This window comes from Salminus brasiliensis, chromosome 7, assembly GCF_030463535.1.
Source record: "Salminus brasiliensis chromosome 7, fSalBra1.hap2, whole genome shotgun sequence".
Taxonomy (NCBI): domain Eukaryota; kingdom Metazoa; phylum Chordata; class Actinopteri; order Characiformes; family Bryconidae; genus Salminus; species Salminus brasiliensis.
The window spans coordinates 28,893,814-28,916,794 of NC_132884.1; the positions used below are offsets into that span (position 1 = coordinate 28,893,814).

A 22,981-nucleotide genomic window follows, 5' to 3' on the forward strand; every position below is an offset into this window, starting at 1 on the left:
TCTCCTCCCCGGCAACAGTGTGCAACACGCCGCATAGCAACCGGTGTGCGCGCCCTCCGCATAGTGACGGACGCGCTGCAACAACTGCAGCCGGGCAACCGCCAATCATGACACAGCGAATAACGAAACTTAGCATTAAACGGCTAAGCCTTAAAAGTTCCTCCAAACTGTTTGTTTAATATTTCGTTTTTTTTTCGTAGCGAATCAAATATTTCAATCGATTATTCTTTAGATATACACACCTGTCTCAATACAAGGGGGTTATAGGTGGGGACCCAAACTAGCTGAATTGCATCCCCTGATACAACGTGCCAAAATAAAAGTTCCAGAAACGTTTCTTTGTGTTCCCCTCCCCCCCAACAGCCAGGGGGTGCTGCTGCTTTCCAAACAGGTGCTGACCAGCACTTATCAGTTTTGGCATCTGGACACAAAAGCTGGCCACTCCTCGACTGCTTGCTTCCGTTTCACATCAACAGCTGGGACGATACTAGCTAGTTTTATAAAATAAATAAATAAATGTTACAGTTATTGAAGTTTTAGAAACGCGAGCCAATAACATGAGCACAGCAGTGTATACAAGCTTCATCTGTCCAGGGGTGTTTCACAAAACAGGATTTCCCATTAGACAGAAAACCTCAGAACAGAGACAATCCATTACAAGAGAAGTGCTGTGGACCAGTCCTGAACACTTGGGTTATTAAGCTTTCTGGATAACTGTGAAATCATGCTTTGTGAAATACCCACTAGTTCCAGGCTCACTCAAAGTGTTTCCAAAAACAGACATTTTCATGCATGTAGTTGTAGCTGAATATCTCACACTAATGTGTAAAACAGTGTTTTCAAAACAAGAGTAAACAGTTGAACCCATACTCAGTGTTCTTGCAGATGAGCTGGTCCTTAATTGGCTTCAACTCTAAACAGCAACTTTGCTGAAGAGCAGAATGGTGTGTGGATGTTCATGTTTTGTGCTGAATCATCATGACACTTCCCCTTGTTTAGAGTCTTTGTATGTAGCTAATCCCATGCTGGTATTAGCAATACAGCATGGAAACAGCCCAAAGTCCTTGTAGGCCTACTAATAACATATCTAGCAGCACTAGGAAGACATACAAGTAGTAGGACTGATTTAAAGTTTGATCATGCTGCAATACAAAATATCTCTATAAACTATGTGATAAAGTTATGTTTCTGCATGTAACCCCCCCTTCATTTCTCATATTTAATGGAAAATTAGAGATATTCAATAACTACAGCTTGTGGTGGATCATGTTTGAGAAGCAATTTCTATACAATACTCATCAGTAAGCAGTATTTGTTTTCAAAACCAAATAAATAATTTATTAAGCTGTAAGCCATGTTTTAGGCAAGCCTCATATTTAATAACTTCACAGCAGCTGGAACTACAGATCTAGAATCTTACCTCAAAATTAAAGCCATTAAAGCCAGAGAGCACACAGAGAGAACATTAGCATTAATTTATTTATATCAACGTCAATACGCAGACAATAGTTTCCTTACCATACTATTGACCAGTGCTTAACTGCCATGTTACCAATACTCATTTCACAATCACTGTGAATTTCACTCCAAAATGACAATGTGTTCACATCTCAGTAGTGGCCTGCAGGATGATCTGCCTGAAAACCGATTCCCCCGAATAATATTACAGACTAGTCGAATGTGTATGTTTGTATGCATGCATGAGAGAGAGCTTTTAAGCCTTGGTTGTGCCGGACTGTGACGACTGTTGACTGTGCAGCTGCTGTAGCTTCATGTTCATGACTTCAACCACCGCTGTAAGAGAAAGAAATGACAAAATGTGAATAAATGTGAGGCACTGAAAGCGGTGTTATAGTGAATGCATCTCTCAAATAAATGTTGATCAGATGTTGTAACATTTTTTTGTTTTTATTTAAACATATATTCTTAATAATTTTTTTATTTACTTCTGATCAAGGTATGATGATTTTTGTGTTTCTAATAGTATTTGGACTTTCAGAAGAGCAAATAGCAATAGCAGATAGCAGTAGCATCACCTTGCTTCATTGCATGTTTTTCTTGAAGAGCAGGCTGAATCTTCTCAATCTGTTTTGTGAGGAAGTCGATTTTGCGCTTAAAGAATTCTTTACCGTCCTCTACATTCTGGGAAAAAAAAAACAAATAGCTTAATTTATGTCTTCATACAAATTTGACATTTAAACAAAATGTTAATTTTATATATATATATATATATATATATAAACTCCTACTCACTTTCTCTACAAAGTAACCTGTTCCCACATCTACCAATACATGTTCCACATCATTCAGGGTTCCTGGAACATACATCTAAGTAAGATGGTTAAGGAGAATGCCACTTAACTGCACTTTAAAACATAGTTCAGTTTCAGTTTCAGTCTCTCTCTCTCTCTCTCTCTCTCTCTCTCTCTCTCACAAACACACACACACACTATAGTAAATATCTGATAAAACACAAGAATCTACCAATCAGTCAGTGACTTTTGACAGGGACAGTAAGTTGGTGAAAGGATACAGAGCTGGTAAGAGGGACAAGTAACTCTTTTCCTAAGAGAAAAGAAATAAAGGAACATTATTTAATGGATTAAAACCTAGGGCCTGAAGCCCTCCATTTACCTTATTTTACATTTTCTGTTCCAACACCCCTGATACTTTTTCGAGCTGAAGTGGGTGTGTTAGAGCAGGAAACACTAAACTGTGAATCACAAAGGTACTCAAAGTCCAAAAACATAGGGCTCAGTGACAAGGAATGAAAATTACATAAATTCTAAATAAACAAAAAGTCTAGACTGGGGTTCATTTACTCTAGCTATAGAAGGCCAGTCAGTTTGGTGAGTTTCCTGCTCAAACACATCTACTATCCAATTGAAGATGGGCTCCTGCTCCTTACTCTAATGTGCACTAGCCTGCCTGGACTGGAGCTAATTAACCATGGTCTAGATTATACGTGCCTTACCTTCATTACTCTTCTTGAGAACATTCAGACTGTCCTTGGCTTCTACATATTTAGTTTGGACCACTTTTAACTGAGCTATGGATGATGACAGAAACTCTGTTTCCTAGAAGCATAATAAAAAAAAAAACAGCAATGATTACAAATAGTGTGGAGTCGGGTGAAACACAGGAATACACTGGCACTGGAAAACACTGAAAAGAACTAAACCATTATTCACTTCTACACATTGCCTGATGGTTTTCCCTTATCACATTATGTGCCAAACAAGCTCCCACATACCCTCAGGACTGTTCACGTACTATATGTAACATTTGTTAAACGTTTTTTTTAACAAATGTTTTTTTTTTAAGGTAAACAATTTGCTGTATGAATTATTAGGAATGCACCAGTGAATACAGACTACCTAATGTCTCTGTTTTTTTTACTCCATACTTTACTGATTTGGGATTTGAGCTCACACAAGCGAAGACAACATTTGGACATTAGTAGTAGTGATTTATGGCCACGCCGTACAGTCCTGCAGGCTGCCCTGCAAATGTAGCTAATTATCCACCATATTAACGCTGCATTTGAGTCGCATGTGTCAACAACGGCTAAATATAAGGTTATGAGTATTATGTTTTACAGCACATGCGGGGGTCTGCGTCTCCCTCTCGCCCAGCCTGAGTGAGCAGCTAGCCGGGAGCTACCAGCAGCGTGACAGCGCTTTAGCCAAGACATAACCCACGCAGAGCCGCTCTGTGACTGAAGCCGCAAAAACGTTTCTACACATCATTCTGCAACCGTTTAATGGACGCCACGACTTTACCTGCTCCAGCTGGGTCTTTAATCCTTCCAGCTGAGAAAGGGACAATTCAGTTAGATTGACCGCCATGTTGGGAAAAAGACAATAAAGAAAGCTTCCGGATAAAAGCGGAAACTGGGTAAGACTTTCTCTAAGCTAAACCGCTGCTACCAGAAATTACATTTACAAGATAAAAATGAATAATAATAAATGAAATGAAATTTAAAACGTAAAATGTTAAGATTAGTGCTTTGCTGTTAAATTATATTGAGGGCTCGATAATTACTAAAAATGTAAATATATATTTATTTATTTATTTTAAGTATTATTTATACTGTGTAAATATATAGCTACCTAGTATCGTTAAGTTATTAAAAAGGTTTGATTTACTTTTTGTACGAAACAATTTGATTTTCAGTAATACAAAGACAGATTCTAACATTAACATTGTAACATGTTCTTACGTAGCTATAAATATCACGGTAATTCATACTGGTAAAAAACGTTTCTTCCATTTAACAGATTAAAGGTTTTACCAGACGTAATTTCAGTCACAACCATAATCTTTTTCATGACAAAATGGGTATATGAAAAGAAAAAAAAAAAAAAAAAAAAAAAAAAAAAGATATATAACCATATATTGTGGTGTCTTACATGCAGTGATGAACACTCCTATCTTTGTTCCCTTTTTCCTGCGCCAGAAAACTTGGCACAGCTTATCAGGTAATCAAGTCTGACCAGAACTCAAACTACGCTTTGTGTAGGAGACTGAGGAACGGATAAGAGTAGTGGGTTTAAGAAGCCTTCCCACAGCCCTCCTCCTGCACACCAGGTGATTAGATCAAGCGCTCCTGAGTATCACTACTGAGTATCACTACTGAGTACTGGATTTGGAAGTCTCCCATTAGCTATCTGGAGAATGACACTGATCTACAAAAAAAAAAAAAAGTATTAAAATAACCGACTGGTGTTATTTTAAGGAAGAGGTTCAATTTTAAGGTTATCAGTCCAGTTTAGTTCCACTTCATGCCTTAAAATGAAGAACTTTGATGAAAGTAAATTCATGATCTCTGAAGCAGAGCAAAACAAAGCCAAAACACAAAAACCAAGGCATTTTATAGGCTGTATTTATAGCAATAAAAAAAATAAAATAAAATGAAAAAAATCCACACAATTTTTTCTTCAAGAATTTAATAACTTATGCATTTGTTGCACAATTTAAAACAGCCTGAGAGTTAAAAGCAGAGATCCACACATTTCCAATATAATTACAAATTAAAATAAGGCTTATACCAGATTAAATATAAGAGATCTAAAACTTAAAACAGTTAAGTAATCACACCAGCATACATTAACATGGAAGAAATCCCACATAAAGCTAAAGCACTCTTTAAATGGCTCAGCTATTGAGAGTATGCTTTAGCAATACCGCACTTGACATTATGAAGTCATGCAGAATGGGATATACAGTTCACTGCAAATTGTGATATGACCTTGTAAACTGGAAATGGCTACTATGACTTTAGTTCTAGCGCAAGTGTACAGGTAAGCCATATGCAATTGGTGCAGCTCCAATCATATGTTTGAGGTGTGTGGCATCACGTGACTGGCTGAGGTGCTGAAGTAGGGAAGAGCCTGAGCCACTGGAGAGCCAGGAATGTAACAGGGCGGAAGTGAACCTATCAATGTCACGGTCCGTCACATCCCACAGGTTCCCCAACACTAACGGGCTAAAAACGGAGAGAACAAAAGAAATTTAGAGGGGGGGTAGAACACAACTACACCAATGGTTCGTGTTTAGCAGGAGAAATGTACATATTAGATCATTAACAAGGTAACCATCATTTATTACATGTTTTATTTAAAATCTAAATGGAAGTCAGAATTTGAATTAAGTACATTCGTACAGTAAATAATCTACATGTACATAAAAATAAAAAGTTACCATCCAGCAATGAGGTAGCTAAGGATGATGCCAGTTCCCTCGAGGCAGCCCTGCACACTGAGTGCAGCACTACTGCAGCCAAAGAGGAGAGCCACTGCTTGCACACGGCCCTTCATTACCCTTTGAGCATCCAGAAACCGTGCCCCTGCTCCATGCCCTACATAACTGCAGATCAAACAAACAAAACCCAAAAACAAAGAAAAAAGGTTTAGTCACTTTGTTGACTTTGCGATAATGAAAATACATCAGATCTGGGAAGCTTACTTACATATACAAGTCTTTGGTGGTTACTGCTTCCTGTAGTTTATCAGGATCAGGAGAAACTCCGCACACTCCCTGCCATGCCTGCTCACTGAACAGCCAGAGACAATATTAAACCAATTAGACAGAGAGATTTGACCAGCCAAACAGCAAGGTGTGTATATGCATGTTCAACTAACCTAGTAAACCAATCTCTGAAGCGATTTTCAGTCTCTGGCAGGTTTCCGTCTGGGTTCAGCACAAAATAAACTTGCTGGGGATCTACACCACGTGACAGTACACAGTCGGAATTCATCTGAGGGCAGAAAAGAAAACAGACTCAAGTTAAACAATCATAAAAGAAAGGGGAAAACAACAAAGCCATTCAGAAGTTTATATAAGAGACTACTTCTAAATAAATAGAGATTTAGAGGTGTCCACACCTTTTGGAGATAACTGTGTCCCAGTACAGCATGTAGAGAAGGCATACGGGAAACAGAGCGAGGCTTCAAACAAGAAATGTTCTCCCATGGCAACTTTTGAAGGTACTGCAGACACACACAACTTCCTTAAGAATACCACATAAATCTAAAACATTCCAGATCAGATACGCATCCAATCAGTGGTCAAGTGACCAATGTGAATGGTCAGATCAGATTTCATGCATCGTCTTTTTTGCCTGTACACATGTGCTTAGTGTTTTAATCAGCCAGTACTGACGGCATGCAAAACAACAGAGGAGAGATACATAAATGTATCAGTGTGTACAGCATTTCAGGGACTGACTTACTCACATAACAAAAAGACACACAGGTCACTTAGAAGTATATGTGGGGGAAAAAAAAGAAGGGAGGAAAAAAAAAACAAAAAAAAAAAAACGTAACGTTAAAGTAGCCATAAGCCACCGTCACACTGGGTTTTTGTCCACAACTTTTTTTCATGTGCAAAATGCATTTCTATCCACAGTGAAAGGTGAATTGTGCATACCTTACTTCTGGGCAAATGCATTTAGGCAGCAAACCTTCACACAGAGTTTAACTTTGGTGAACTCTTACACAGGAATTAAATGTCCCTGACCAATAGTGCTGATGCTCTGGCTGAGAGACCCATGATGTGCTCTGTATTGTCTTTGCTCGGTCTGAGCCAACATAGTGGAAGTGCTGAGTTTAAGACAGGAGATATTCTAAAACTCTTCAGCCAAATTACAAAAATACAACAAGCTGGAGGTCCACAGTAAGTCGACAGGTGAGATTAGATGGTAACATTCTATTCTTCGGGGGTTTCCAGCACCACTTGCAGCCACACCCATTTCACAAGGCGACACGAAATGCAAAAACCCTGTGAGATCGGGGCTATAGTCTCCTTATAGTAATGACCGTACTAAAGTATTGTTGTAATCAGACATAAAAATAATAAGATCACTCAAACATTCTCCATTATGTCTTGGATTAAAAGATATTTAGGCCATCAGCACACTCTACACAAGACTTCATTATTTAATACAGATACATTAAGAAGGACGGGTGAGCAAAATAAAATAAAGATCCCACCTTGTCTAAGATTAGCACTGTGTGTCCCTGAGGCTCCTCTCTCCCCTGCAGTTCAGACACACTTTTCTGTAGCAGCTTCAGGAAATCACCCTCCAGACATGTACCCTCAGCCAAAGAACGCAGGTCTGAGAGCGAGAGCAGAGGTGCTGCGGAAAGAACCACCTGGAGGAAGAGGGAGGAAAACAATTTGCTACAAAAACAGCTCTGGATCTTTTGAACAGTTGTTATTGGATTTTTATGAATTGCTGTAGGACAAAAGCAGAAAGAGTCATAAAGGAAGCCATTGTTTAACATCTGTCCATAGACTAAACACAGACCATGTCATCATGACACATCAATGTAATATGACTATGCAATACTGCAAACACTGACCTTAAGCATGTCCGAAGAGATCTTTGTTCCCTTTATTGAGGATTTGAGACATTTCAGTTGAACTGTGAGCTCAGAGTCAGAAGACAAGGGAAGTAGTAAAGCTCGCCATACTCCTAAAGCCTCCTCCATCTCCTCAAGCAGTTTCTGACAAGAACAGAGAGAAAGTTTAGTCTTCTTTGCTCAGACCTCTAATCAAAGGCGTCACTGTTCTCCCCTAAAGCCACAGAGGCCACACTGATCCAGTGACTGCTTCTCTCTCTCTCGCTTCACCTGCACTCGAGCATCCAGAGCTTTCCTGCAATCCCACCACTGCACTTTATCTGCCACGCCGCTCACTTCCTTCTGCTCCTGGAGCACTCCCTCCATCTCCTCTAGCAGCGCAGGCATGGAGCGCTATGGACAGAGAAAGAGCATGAACTAGGGCTAAGCAATATGGCCAAAATGCTTATCAAAATATTTTAAATATTTAAAGGACTTTCCTACTGCTCAAGCCTGAACATTATTATATACTCTAAATATATCAAAAATGTTGCAATCATTCAGAAACTCAAATGTCCAAAATGGCAACTTGACCACAGAAGCATTTATATCAACCCAATCATCATAAAATTGACAATGTAAAGAACAACTGCCAGATTCAAAAAGTGAAAACAGCAATAATGTGCCATGAACACATTAGACCAGAATATGCCTAATGTTTTATCCAGGCAAATTGTAGTCAAATATACAAAATGCATTTTGTGGTGCATTAACTGCAGGGAAAAAACAAAAACAAAAAAAAAACACAACAACATAGTCAGAAAGCCGCTCATACAGGTCTATGTGCAGTTGGGATCCTTATGGTGATGGGAGCGCAGTCACGTTCCAGCCGTGTCAGAAGAATTGTACTGCCAATTTCACCAGGGCACACAGCCACAAGAGAGAGTAAACACACAGTTACACCTGCAGAACAAAAGTGAATTTATTCTAGCATCACATCTCAGACTAAATTAAAAGTGAATAAATAGTAATAGTAAATAGTAAGTGCTACCAAGTGTTTTTATATCACTGGTAGATCTAGACTTGCTTGTCCTTGATTGTGCAAGTCTGTTTTTACCTGCTGGCAGGTCTTTGAGCTGCTGTGTGAACTCCTGACAGTGTGTTTGCGGGAACTGTGTAGACTGTGTTAAGTTGAAAGAGTAGATGCTCTCAAGTGCTGAGAGGGTTTTCGTCTGTGACCGTGAGGAAGACTCCTCCAGGCTCAAAGCATTTAGACTCTCCGCTACATCACTACTGGACTTCTTCAGTTTCCTGAGAAAGGGGAGAGGTTTTACTGCAAAGCTAATGTTGATACCAAGCAATAACTTTCATATCCTGTACATTAAGCAATCGGCGATGGAGCCGCCAATTACATTTTATAGTGCTGTGTGGAACAGTAATAGAAACAGTGTTTTAAGGGCTTACTGTGTTAAGTAACGCAACTGAATTAGTGGACCAGATATTTAAGTTAATGTAAGAATAGACTAGAATCAACTGTGTAAAACAGCATTTCAAGCCATTTGTAAAGTAGTGAAAAATCATTAGCATCAAAACAAAGAAGCTTAAATGCCAAAGTTAACATCCAAGGGTCCCTTGTTAGACATACCTAAGCCGATTAGCCAGGTAACGAGTCATATGATGGCGGGTGGACACTCCCAGTGACTGAGCATGAAGCATAGCTGTGGTGACTGGATCAGACAAGCCCAACAATTGGGCCAGCAGTGAGCACAGGTGAGGGTAGAGGGAAGGGTTTGGAAAATGATGCAGGAGGAGCCAAGAGGAGCACAGGAGGGACTGGACCACCTCTATAGAGAGTTCAGCTATAGATAGACACAAATGTTCATTTTACTACATTAAGGAAAACCACAATTGATTTTTGTATTATTAGACAACAGTAATGCTACCCCTAAAGCCAACTCCAATCATGCTAACTCTAAACCTAACTATTAACATAAATGGAATTTGAGAGCCAATCTTCCTGTTCTTGCAGTTTTTGTTAAAAGGTTTCAGAGGTTTCAACATTTGTTGAAATGAGGACTGTAAATGTAAATACATTTGGTTCTCAGTGTTAATATGGCTAAATTCATATTGGAGTGTGAAGCCTCAGCAGGATATATATTTAAACAAGTCGACAGATTGCTACTTTATGCCCAACAAAACATGCAATGTGTGAGGTGGCATCTTATTTTCTTAGCAAGTAAAAGAGTGTGTCTTACCTGGTGCTACATGTGTGTGTGGTAGTGATGCAGGAGTTCCTACTCCTGTCTGTCCAATGCTGCGGAGCTCATTCACACAATCTCGGTTCAAATCTGCTCCCAGGTCTCTCCTCAATACCTCAAAGTCAGTGTCAGGACCATCCGCAGTAATTTCTTCAGAAAAAGCAAAACATTTCCTGTTAGGATTATAAAATCAACCAATACATGTACATGTAATTGAAACAGGAATCGTATCCACACACACACACACACACACACACCTGTGTTCAGTATCTCAGAGTCAGATTCTTGAAGATTCTCTAGGCTGACGTCCAGAGCATCTTCATCTTCGTCTTCTTTGATCATCCGCATCCTCTCTGGTTGCTCCACATCATTTGAACTTTGAGCTTTCCTGGAGCGCCCCCGTCGTGGCAGCGTTTGAGAGGAAACACTAATTTCATCTTCAGAGGAGGGGCCGCTGGCACAAACAGCAGTACTTTTCTTACCAGCCCTTGACTTTCGAGGCGCATCCTTTGGTGCTGCTGGATTCAGAGAGACTTTGGCAGCTGGTTTTGGTGCAGAAGGGGTTTTAGATGTAGAGGAAACAGAACGCTTTTTCTCTGACTTTATCTCTACAGCAGGGGGGGCTGTCTCAGCATCACTCTCATCGCTAAACTCAACCTAAATGGAAAAAGAAAAGACAGAATTTAAAATGGTCTGTTCAAAGAAATCATTGGGCAAATAAACACCACACACTTTTTTCACCTAAATTGTTCTAAAATGTAGTCAACCAGGCCAAGTGACATTAGTTTCAGGGCTAAGGGTCTCTAATTTTATTGGCAAAAGGTTCAGTATGTCCACAAATAAGTAATCATTCAAATTAAGCAAAACCACACCAGATTCCACTTCTTTAAATACGTTGATCTCCAAGTAGTGGTGATGAGCGCTTGTACTTTGTTGTAATGCAAACCTGCAGCCACACCCACTCTTTATCCATAAACATATACATAAAAAAAGGCTTAGGAAAATTACATTAATATATAGGGCAAAAGAAAAAAAAAGAAAAGAAAGAAAGAAGGAACAACAGTGTCCAAACCTTAAAGCGTGAGCGTTTCGTCCGTTTGGGTGCAGCGGGAACAGTTACAGGTTTCTCTTGTTGAGGAGAAGAATCTTCAAAAACCTGGAACGATCCCTTTGGCGCAGCCTTTGACTTCGTGACCCCAGAACGGCTAGAAGCTGCGGCCTTGGCTGTGGTCAGTGGAGTGGAGCTTACTGTAATATCAGGAACTTCACTGGTAAAGTCAAAAGCACTCATGTCACCAGTTTTACCAGTGACCGATTTGGCACTGGGCATCCTGGTTGCTCTGGGTGTTTTGAAGACCATGCTAGGTTTTGCAATGCTAACTTTTGACACCGGGTCCTTGGATTTTTTTGACAACGCTGAAGATGACTCCATTTTGTTAGACACTTGCTCTACAGAGGCGTTTCGCTCACTTGCTGGGCAGGACTTAGCAGCTGCTGGACAAGGTTGGTCACTGGAGGTAGAGTTCTTCGGTCTGTTCTTCTGTTTGAGCTGCGTTTTGATCTTAGAAGCCACTGGAGTGAGCGGTGGATTCCATCCCCATACAGCTGAGAACAGATCATCAGGACGACATTGCTTTTTTCCTGCCAGGGCCAAGCAACAGACCACAGCCTTGGCCCCCAACAAAGCAGCCCTAAGAGGTCCCAGCTCAGGACACAGGGCCCCTTTAGCCTCTACAGCCTGCAACCCTGCCTCTATCTCTTCCCATAGGGAAGCAGCCTTCCCCTTTTCTCCAGCGCCACAGTGGAGTTGAGTCAGCACAGTGCCCAAATGCACCCTACCAACCTCCACCTGCAGCATGGAAGGGACCAGAGACTGGCGGGAGCGGACTTTAGAGGAAATTAGTGCTGTCAGGTGAGATTGTATTTTAGCAGTGATGCTTCTGCAGCGCAGCTTAGCAAAGTGGCGTAATCTACAAGAGTACTGTAAATCTTTTTGAAGATCGGCCTGCACAAGGGCCCAGTGGACACTGACACGAACCAGGCTGGGTTCACTACAGCACGAACAGGAGCAGCTCTCTCCGTGAGTCAGGGAAGAGAGCATGCGCTGCCGCTTGGGCTTCAGAGGGGGTGAAGCGTCCTGGCTTAACTCCGACAGCCTCTCCACAGGCTCCCGGCCTAGTGACCGAGAGCTTAAGAGGCCACCGATATCCTCGTCTTCCTCAGAGATTTGAGGGGCAGTAGTTGGCACAGCTGGACGCCCCTTACGAGGTTTTATTTTCACCTCAGACTTTTGCTGTTGATGCGGGCCAAAATCTATAAATCAGCCAGAGAGCAAAAATGAAAATCTGGCATTGACACAAATACAAAAACAAAATGAAAAGTACTACAATTCAAAGTAGCTCTACCAACACCCATTTTTTCCATAAATCATATAATGAAACAATGTAATATGAGGTCCAGTCCCAGCCCAACTCATGTCAATTATGTGCTTCTAATTTGAGTTGAGGTAAGCTGTACGAGTTACCTGTGCCAACATCCAGTAAGTGTCTGACCTGCTCCAGATCTAAAGCACTGGCATCACTCGATCCTTTCATCAGCTCCAGCTCAGCCTTCAGCACCAGCAGTTCAGCACAGCTACACAAAGTTATAAGGCCCAGAATGAGGTCTCTCTCACGCATGCATGTTTGCACACAAAAATAATAAATTACTTACTGGCTAAGAGTGTGTAGTTTGGTGGCGAGTTTAAGGGCTTCCAGGCACTGAGCTTTGGCTTCATGAGCTGCTCCACCACTGCTCCTGATGCACACCATTCTCTCAGAGCAGAGTAACACTTCACACAGTAAAAGCCACTTAAACACCACACTGTCTCCTACAGAAACAAAGACAAACAAAACTGTGTGTGAAAACCAATGTCCTTCAAGTGTGGTTCAACGCATGAATTACACTTCCTAACTGTAGGGGATGCCCAGCAGCAAGAAACAGGGATTTTTTTTTTTTTTCGTTTTTACCTCGATCTACAAAGCGAGTATCCACGTTGGGAGCAGGTGCTCCATAGAAGCCATTGCCCAGCAAACTCATTACCAGACTACACAACAGCTTCAAACCTTCATACTGGGCTGTGTCTGGAGTCTTCAGACCTGTAACACACATTTACCAGTTCACAGATTTAAGACAAATTCAAGGAATAATAAAGAACAGTTTGAACATGTTCAAATGTGTGTATGTACTAAAAGTTGTTTGTAGACTTATTGTACCATGCTGTATGATGGTCTGCCGGATATGTGCTTGGAGCTTGTTTGTGTCCAGACTGAGGTAGGAACTGGCTGTCTGTAAGGCTCGAGCTTTAAGCATATACCAACTCTTGGAGTGATGCTGTGCTGTCAGCTTTAACACCTCACTTAGACTGCACACACCTCGCTCCACCTGAAATGAAAGATAGAACGATTTAGCGAGACGGAGACGGTTGACATGCACTGTCCAGCCTCTTTGCTTAAAATACCAGAAGTTGAATCAAATTGGTGCAAGAAGACCGAGAGCCTATCGTAGGAATGGGTTTGCACACTTTCCCAAGCATGTTCAGTTGTTTTATGATGCCTGGTTTGGTAAAATCTGTGCTTCATGATGTTAATCAGGTGAGCTGATGATGGAATTGAAGTCCACGCGCTGGCTGAGGGCGTCCAAGAGGAATATGGAACAGTTTTTCTTCTACAAACTAGCTCACACAATGTCTACTACTTCCTTCAAAATGAGAAATTACTTACAAATACTGCATTTGTGTTTACTTGGATCCACAAAAGCACACGTAAACTTTTAGGGAGGTGCATTGTAATTACCTCGCCTAAAGAATAGTAGAGTTGGGCTCTCAGCAGTGTGGCTGTGACCGAGATAACAGTCAAAGCCTCAGAGCCAGATTCTGCAGCCAAACACTGCTCTGCCTGCTCAAGCTGCGTCTGAAAAACACAGATACAAACGTAAAAATGTATTTTATAACTAATATAATCCAAGTTTGTTTGACGATAGTCCAAACTACAGTCACCTCACATTGTAGTAAATTAATATCCAAAAACAGACCCATCTCTGCCTAACTTTGATATAGCAGTTTATTCAACACTTACCTGGGCAAGCTGAGGAGAACCTAGGTCCAGTAAGAGTCTAGCAGAGTGGCAAAAGGCACCAGCACTATTCTGCCCATCACCAAGGAGCCGGAACAGACTTGCAGAGAGCTGATAACCCTCGAGAGCCTGCAGTGGCTGCAAGAGACATTAAGACATTAATTTAAAAACAAACAAACAACAAAAAAAAAACACCTCTTTACTTTTGCCCTGAAGGAGGCTAACCAGCCTTCCTTCTCAAGAAGTAGAGCAGATATATTTACCTTGCCCATGAGTGAGTGGAGTGAAGCCATGAGAGAAAGAGAGTAAGCAGTGTGGGTGGGGTCTCTCACTGCCGGCACTCGTCCTTCCTTCAGCAGACTCCCCCAGAGTGTTAAACTCCTATCCAAAGGTTCACTACGCTCTAACAAAACACAAATAGTGCTGTGTTTTAATACACCATATTCTGACTTGGACTATGATCAGAATATGCATTAGTAAGGAGAAATAGGAGGTCAACACTGCTACGGACTTCTCTGTTCTTCTAGTGTTCTCATTTAGGATGCTTAACATTAAAATAATGTTTAGTTAATCACAACTCTGGTGTTCTGCAAGCAAGATTTTTCTCACTGTTGTGCGCTGCCAGATTGAAACGGAGGCCATCATACACCAGCTGGCTCTCCTGTAGCTTCTGTTTGTCTTCATACTCCAGATCATTAGTGGGAACAGGATCCAAATTCCCAGTTGTCTTACTGCCCTCCTGCACGTCACGCAAACGCTGCTCTGTATCCAATGCCTGACCCAAACACACATTAAGGGAAATCCATAAATATAATTAGTGTTGCATCTGCAGCTCTAGGCTAATATTCTTTAAAAACAACAAAATATCTAAAAGCCAGCCAGACAAATGATATTCCAGTTACCTTCATGCAAAAACTATACAGGAAATGCTTTAAAATGAATTTAAGGAGCTTCAAGATATCCTCACTGTTGGATAAAAATTCTCCAGGAAAATAAATAAATAAAGTTCACTGAAAGTCAATAGGAGCATTTCTATTGGTCCACTAATCATGAAGTTGTTACACATTGTAAGGAACAGGTGCCATATTCAAATTGGGCCAAAAAGTAGTGAATAAATAAAAGAATCAATAAAAACACAAACAGGTTTTACCTCAGATATACCAGGACTGCATTTAATCAACTCCTTTTAGCTCTAAGCAGTAATAGCCTGGAAAACAGAGCCATTGGACAACTTACCTCCTGAAGGTTTGCCTCAAGTGTGCAGATGTAAAGCCACAAAGAGGCGTACGCCTTTTCATCCTTTAGCTTATCAGCATTCTCGGCTGTCTCTTGCTCCTCGTCCAACAATCTTAGTGCCTCATGAGTAAAATCAACTGCAGAGCTGAACAAGCCCATTTAAAAGTTGTATTAAAAACATCTTAATGACATCTGTTGATGTACACACATTAATCTGTGTATCACATGTGGATTTACCAGTCTGTCTGTTGGCTGAAATCCTGGTAGCACACCACCTGTGCCATCTCACACAGGTAAGAGGCACGCCTAAGAGTGTGTGTAGTGTCTTCATGGCAGATATCAAGGAGGTCACACAGGGTGTTATAGCGTTCCTGTGCCGTGTCCCCAGTCTGGTCCTTATACATACGCAACTCCTCTTCCAGCAGACGCAACAGTACCTCCTCATCTACTGAAGCTGTTCCTAAGCCATCCCTCAAAGTCCTGACAAAGGAGAAAAGACACTTCAGAATTTACTCCAAACACTCCACATTCCAGTCCATACACTTTCCATATTCCAAAATCCACCTTGCTCACAGTTAAACTGAGTTCAACCCCTGCATCCCGATACATATTGTATGGACAGGTTCTTCCCAAAACAAAATCTTACTCCTTACCTTAGGCGTGTGTCTTCCTCTCCTGCACGGGCAGCATCGCATTTTGTCTTGACCCACAAGGAAACTGGTTCCACAAGGTAATCAAGAACCCGAGCACCCAGAACCTGAATCCAGCAAACCACCCAGTCCAGAGCTTTCTCCATCTGAGCCACACGCCGACTGCACTGCACCACCAGCATAAAGCAGCGGTTCACCTAAACATAACACACACTCAGAACTCCGCAACTGACCAAGACAAAAAACGAAAACGCGGCAGGAGCTGATTTGAGAACATGACTTACTCTGTCCACAGGCAGAGAGGCAGGGCAGTCCTTTTTTAACTCCTGACACATAATCTCAGCTAGGCCAAACGCTTCTTCATATAACTTTCTATTAAATAACTCATATACCACATTATTCACCGCACAAACTACACACACACACAAAGAGAGAGAAAGAGAGAGATTAGTTACAACTAGTTTTCCTCACTTTTAAGCTTAAATAAATACAAAAGTTCAGTTTAAACAGTTCTAATTTACCTGCTTTTAGTAAGAAGTTGTCGTTAGACAGCTTGCGTAGTTCGGTCATCATGCGCCCTGCTGTCGCTTGGCAATACAACAGGACCCTGTCCAGAGATTCAATAACTGACTCCTAAACACACACAGATACAAATACTGATATTCAGTACATTCAGAAATCCTAGATTGTAGAAGAAAAGGAGTCACTGAGCAGAGCATAGTGGCACATGATGGCTCATATACTGACAAAAGCACCGTCCTGTATGTGATAAGTTAGCATTACCTGTGAGCAATGCAGACTGTCGTAGGTGCTGATGAAACCCTGATACAGACTGAAGCACAGTGAATACTGCAGCTGTTGTGAGAAGGAGCTCTGAAACAGATACAGAAGTTTCTAAATGCATCCATCAGATTAGAATCAGGTGTCTTAAAGAAATAAATTACACAAGCAATTTATATTTTTTCCCATATAATATATTCAAAACTCAGGAGCAGACTTACAGAACTGTGCAAAAGCTTGATTAGAATAAAAAAAGTACCTTCCCTGAGCAGTAAGTGTTTATTCTAATATTAGCACCAAAATATAAATAACCAACACGAAAAGTAGCAGTTTTACATCACAGTGCTCATCAAACCATTTCCAAAACTCACTAACTATTAATAAAACAAAACTCCCATGTAGTGTTGCACCGATACCAAACTACTATCAGCACTGATCCTGGCACTTACACGCAGCATCAGTATCGGCAGTATTGCGCCGATCGTGGTGCTTTTGGAAGCAAAAAATTGCTAAAACATTACATAGGGCCCATTAGTCTGCATTTAGAGAGCGAGCGCACAGAGAAAGCAGACTGATAACTTAACCCAGGCAAATCCAGTGTGTGACATTGTTCAGTTCAATCACAAACTCTGTTCCCTGTAGTAGTGAATGGGGTATAGTTTTAGACATAGCAAAAAGCTTACCTTTTGCTGATTGAGCAGAATCTCCTGATATTCTTCCAAAAAGGAAAAACAGGCCAGCAGCGTAGTCCTGTCCATTCCTTTTGCCTGTCCTGCCTCTACTGCCCAGACGACCAGCTGACACGCCTCTAGTAGGGTGCGAGTTTCTGCGTCTCTCATAGCAGAAGGTAGCCCTCTAAGGATGCGTGCACAGTCTGTGAAAGCTTTGCTGAATTCCCCTCTAGAGGTAAGGGCACAATGCAGCTGCACTGCATGAGCTGCAAGGCGTACAGGTGGGCACAAAGTGTCACAAAGGTACCGGACCCTCTCCGCAGCTCTGTCTAGCAGACATGAGGCCTCAGTCCAGAACCTGCTCTTACACAGGAGCTTACACACCTTAAAGATCACCTCACATCTCACAGTCAGCATCAACACACAGTCCCCACCCACATCATCACCAAGAGAGGGGCTGAGAAAACGCTTCTGTAGTTCTGAGAGCAAAAATGCTGCATCGTCCTGAGACAAGCCGCCACACGATCGCTCATACTCGCCCACCACCTCCTCCACAAAAAGAGGTACTTTAGATGAGCTAGACGACCCCTCCAGTAGCCGGAAGACCAGAGCCTGCAGCTGCCAGCGGAGTCTGTCTCTGGGAGGGATGTTGGATGCCCGAGAGCCTGAGGTCAGGAGACCGTTCCATAGCACTGCAAAGCAGTTCCGCACGAGAACACTCAAGGCTTCAGCCTGTGGCCAAAAACAACAGATACATATCATGAAGATGTGTGATTTCAGGGTAGGAATTTATACAATTCCCACTGTCAAGACATTTAATTTCTTTATTATTGCACTGAACCTACAAGGCTAACATAACAGCTAATGGAAATATACACCAACAGGGGAATTTGCTGTTGAAGCCACTGTGCCATTAGCAGCCAGAGCCCAAGATTGATGCTAGCCAATCACATCTCTGGAATTACAAACTATTTTACATACCTCTGTAGAGCATTCCTGCAGTCTGCAATACATAATCTCCCCAAGTCTACTGGCTGGGCCATGAGCTCCTTGAGCAACTAACTTCTGCAAGATGTGAAAGATTATTTTCTCAAGATAAAGTGGGCATCCCGAAACAGTAGGGTCCGCGATCAACTCGTAGCCCTTCACGGCCAGCTCTACCAAATCCACCAAATGCTCTTGGTGATCTGGCTGCAGAGCTCCATTGCCAAGCTTCTGGTTGCATGCTCGAATAATCCGGTCACATATTGTTCGCCCCCAAGGCCCAAGATCATTGTTCACACGCTTCTGTAGAAAAACACAAGCAAGGTGGAATGTATCTGAGAAATTCAGGGTAGAGTCCATGCATTAAGCTATTAATTACATATTAGAGTTATTTATAACTTACCTTCAGCTCATCATGAAGAAGAACAGTGTCCTTTATAGATGATAACTGTTGTACGTACTCATCTGTTTTTAGACATTTCATTCTTCCTTTGCTGCTCTTTCTACAAAATCACATAATTCAGTGAGTGGAATAAGTCTATCCAAGGTCACATAGAAATATACATGATCAGAGGTTGAAGTATTATAATAATAATAACTGAATTCTCCCAAACTCAAAAACTGTAGTCGGTGTATCATTAGTAGTGAGTAACAGTGGAAAGTACACCATGCAACAAGACTCCCAATACCACAGATGTCGACTTATGTAACATGCTTTAAAGGGAAGTTACTCTGTATAAGAGTGTCAGCCACATGCCATAAACATGCCGTGTGAATGAGTACAGGCTTTTCAAAGACTGGGCCATCTAGGTACCAACACCCCATGAGAAATCAAGCCTATTTAGAGATTATTTACAATAAATGTAAGAATTTAAATAACATAGGCAATATAAACACATGCTAATAATATTTTATATGTCCACAAAAGGTAGCTAGCTACACAAATAGTTGTGCTATACATGCTATAGAAAGGTGGCACAATAAACCACCATCAGCCAAACATGAGCAGAAAAACTCGCTAATGGAAACAACAGCTAGCTAGATTTCCTGACAGGAGGTGGGGAACCCTTGGAAGGTACCGTTATGTAGGGTAAGGTAATGAATGGTGCTCTTTTTCTTTAGGCAAAACGTTTCCAGGTACAAACTCTTTGTGTACAGGGAGGCAGCTGTGTGTACACCGGGTAATAGGCAAATACAGACTGATGCATGAAATACAGACGCTTGCTTGATTGATGATCACTAACTTTTCTGAGCTGTCAGATCAGTTCAAAACAAATCAGCTCATGATGAAATGACGTCAGCTACCTGACCTGTTAGTGAAACGTAAGAACAGACTGTGTTTGGATTTACGAGTAATTCTGATTAAAGTAGCTTAACTAGCTACATTACAGCTTTAACTAGCTAGCTAGCTGTATTGGGAGGCCCTGCACTGACACACAAGAAGCGACAGCTAACGCTAACGAACCGAGCCAGCTCAACCCATGACGAGCAGCGAGGCGGTGTCGGGAACCCATCACTTACCGCCCTCCGAAGAAATCAGCTTCGTTGTGCGAAAACTGTCGCTAAAAATGTGTGTTTCTCTATAAGCAAACTCTACAATGATGCTGCTGTAATTTAGACATAAGTCCGTGAACCGAGCGATCGAGTCGACGCGCACTTATTCAAAATAGCGCACAGCCTGTCGGGAAATGTAGGCTTTGCATTATGGGTATTGTAGTATGAAAGCGGAAGTCCTCTTACTTGACACTTTTGGCAAACATCAAAACCACCCTCCTTAACTCACGTGATAATAAGTTGTATTTATTTAGTTGTATTTATCACTTGTGACTTTTAGATTGAGTGGACAGCTCAGAGATAAAGTGACGCTGATTGCATTTGAATAGTTTCGCAATATCACGTTATCAGATCAAATAAATATTACATTCATATTAAGATTATTTCATATTATTATAAAGGACCAGGGTGAACACTTCCCATTAAAAAGGGAAATGCTGGCAAAACTACAGACATAACTTTCTGAAAAAAAGTTCATTAAAAGTTCAACTTATCATGGGCTTAAATGCTGTGAAACTATGCAGTGATTGTGTCTTCAGTTCGTTTTAATTATTACAATGATTTAATAAATACTGTATTACAAAAGAACTGTTCTCTTCCAACCCCATGAAACTGCTGTGCTGTACATTATAATCTGGCTGTCATAGCATGTTATATACCTCTGCACCTTATTCCCCTTAATACACATTCAGAACTGAGTGCTGTGTCGGTGCTGCACTGTCCTTTATAGGTTTATCACTGTGTCTAATTTCTGTTGTATTTATTGTATTGATCTGAGTCCATGTGTGAACATTTATGCTGTATCTGTACTGTACTGTTGCTTTTCCATGTTGCACCACAGTCCTGGAGGAACGTTATTTTGCTCCACTGTGTGCCTGTAACAGCCTCTTGACCCTGAATTAAATAAATCCAATTGATTCTAATATCTTGGGTTTTAATCAAGCTTTTGGGAATTTTACATGTACATTTGAGGCATTAAGCAGACGCTCTTATCCGTGTGTCACCGTTTTCTCAGAAAGCATCATTTCAAAAGATACCTCTAAGCTTAGATACAAGTCAAAAGTCAGCATGGAGACCAACATACACTACACTTTGTCTAAAGACAGCGAGCGACTCTGCTGTTCAGACACCCAGGGGAAGTTTGTTCCACCACTTCGATGCCAGGACAGAAAAAAGCCTGGACGCTTGTCCTCCGTGGATCTTAAAGGATGGCGAGTCAAGCCGAGCTGTACTTGAAACTCGAAGGCTTGTTGGCTTTGTAGGCCAGCGTCAGGGTTTTGAGTCTGATATGGGCAGCAGCTACAGGAAGCCAGTGAGGAGAGCACAGCAGAGGAGTTACATGGCTGAACTTAGGAACACTGAAGTAAGCCGTGCTGCTGCATTCTGGATCAGTTGCAGGGGTCTGATTTTATGCATGATTTGCTGTTCACAAAAAATACATCTAAGGTATATTTCTATATATAGTTTATAATAATACACTGTATGACTGTTACTGATTATAAATTAATAACAGACTCTCAAACAGTATTGGAACTATTTATCTGAAGAGGTGATGTTTTCATGAGCAGCTGGGGCTTTTAGCTGTATCAAGGGGTTTCACAAAATTATTATTACAGGAAATATGGACCCATTGTTTAGGAAATTACAGCCAATTACTCCCATAAAGTAACATTTGGGAGGTGAGGAAACTCTCATTTCTGCCACAGTTTCTTTTGGGTTTTATTGATTAGTTTAGTATACTTCGCTTTGTTTTGATTTCTAGCTAGAATAAAACTAAAATTTCAACTAAAAAATGTTAAAAAGTTAAAACTTAATTAAAAACTCATTTGAATCTTTTATGTAGAGTATATTGTAGAGTTTTATGTAAAGTCATTTGAAAGTATGTAGAAAGTGTGGTGATACATGTCATTATCAACTCCGATATCCTGAATGTGTGATTAACACTAATGGCACTGAACAATATTTTTTTGAATCACTGCTTAATTTTTTAAAGCAGTTTCTTTACTAACTTATGTGCAATATGTGTGATCATTAACTTTCTTATAACAAAGCTTCGGCATTTGAATGCAGGCATAGCCCGGCAGCTTCAGGTAATCTGTGGTCAGAAATCGATGTTCGTGGTTATTTATACCGGTGTTGTCATCTTTGTTATATAATGTCATTTTGTGAATTCTGTAAACTTGCCAATACTTTAACTGTAGGTGAGCAACACTGTGTTCAGTTGAGAAATCAGTGTAAAATATAAAGTGGGTCCAACTAGTTGATGTTGATCTTTAAGTTCATGCAGTAATTGATCAAGATTGATTAAAATAACTGCAACAATTGTCTATTTTTTTACAGAGTATATTTAGTAACATCTAATAATGTAACAAATCAAACAGTGTAAAGATCAAGCGTATTCCTTTGATGTTGCTCACATTTTAATAAACTACACTGCTGAAAGTCTTCCATAAATTTCGTGGTAATCCTCTGCCAAGGATGGCATACACAAACACTTTTTCATTTCATACATTTTATTCAAAAGCAGATCTAAACAGCCCTTTTCAACCAAAAGCATTTCTAGATATCTGATCAAATCAGTACATTATAACAATAAGTAGAGGTACATATAATCTCTTTCCGTATATAATTGACAAACTTTAATTTGTGTTATTATAGTCATGATTTGCTTTTCTGTCATGGTAAATATGATCATTTTGTATCAAATCAACTGACAATTTGTTTTGCCTGAAAGCAAATATGCCCAATATGCGCTGACTTCTGACCTCTACTGGCGAAATATTGCAACTGCAGGTTTTTAAGGTGGACTGGAAGTCGAGTAAGAACCTGGCGAATAAAAACTTCAGCATTGTTTGGAATAGTGACTGTAGAACAGACATATAACCCTGTCTT

At 40.8% G+C, this 22,981-nt stretch overlaps 2 protein-coding genes across 2 annotated transcripts; both read right to left on the reverse strand.

The window, feature by feature from the left end:
• Nucleotides 1-1,460: 1,460 nt before the first annotated feature.
• pfdn5 (prefoldin 5) lies at nucleotides 1,461-3,865 on the reverse strand. The gene is made up of 6 exons (XM_072683068.1): nucleotides 3,783-3,865; nucleotides 2,975-3,077; nucleotides 2,534-2,565; nucleotides 2,254-2,328; nucleotides 2,037-2,142; nucleotides 1,461-1,794 (listed from the first exon to the last, which is right to left on the reverse strand). The coding sequence occupies exons 1-6, from the start codon at nucleotides 3,846-3,848 to the stop codon at nucleotides 1,715-1,717; spliced, it is 462 nt and encodes a 153-aa protein (XP_072539169.1). The 5' UTR covers nucleotides 3,849-3,865; the 3' UTR covers nucleotides 1,461-1,714.
• Nucleotides 3,866-4,991: 1,126 nt separating this feature from the next.
• espl1 (extra spindle pole bodies like 1, separase) lies at nucleotides 4,992-19,019 on the reverse strand. The gene is made up of 31 exons (XM_072683069.1): nucleotides 18,939-19,019; nucleotides 18,533-18,838; nucleotides 17,564-18,283; nucleotides 16,884-16,973; nucleotides 16,622-16,733; nucleotides 16,385-16,512; nucleotides 16,104-16,297; nucleotides 15,688-15,930; nucleotides 15,451-15,595; nucleotides 14,824-14,989; nucleotides 14,478-14,617; nucleotides 14,218-14,352; nucleotides 13,936-14,052; nucleotides 13,357-13,525; nucleotides 13,111-13,239; nucleotides 12,815-12,971; nucleotides 12,627-12,736; nucleotides 11,175-12,415; nucleotides 10,360-10,759; nucleotides 10,100-10,252; nucleotides 9,490-9,703; nucleotides 8,962-9,155; nucleotides 8,680-8,807; nucleotides 8,136-8,258; nucleotides 7,866-8,009; nucleotides 7,494-7,655; nucleotides 6,387-6,491; nucleotides 6,144-6,259; nucleotides 5,972-6,055; nucleotides 5,704-5,868; nucleotides 4,992-5,488 (listed from the first exon to the last, which is right to left on the reverse strand). Exons 1-31 carry the CDS (start codon nucleotides 19,017-19,019, stop codon nucleotides 5,287-5,289), a joined length of 6,573 nt encoding a protein of 2,190 aa, XP_072539170.1. The 3' UTR covers nucleotides 4,992-5,286.
• Nucleotides 19,020-22,981: the final 3,962 nt, after the last annotated feature.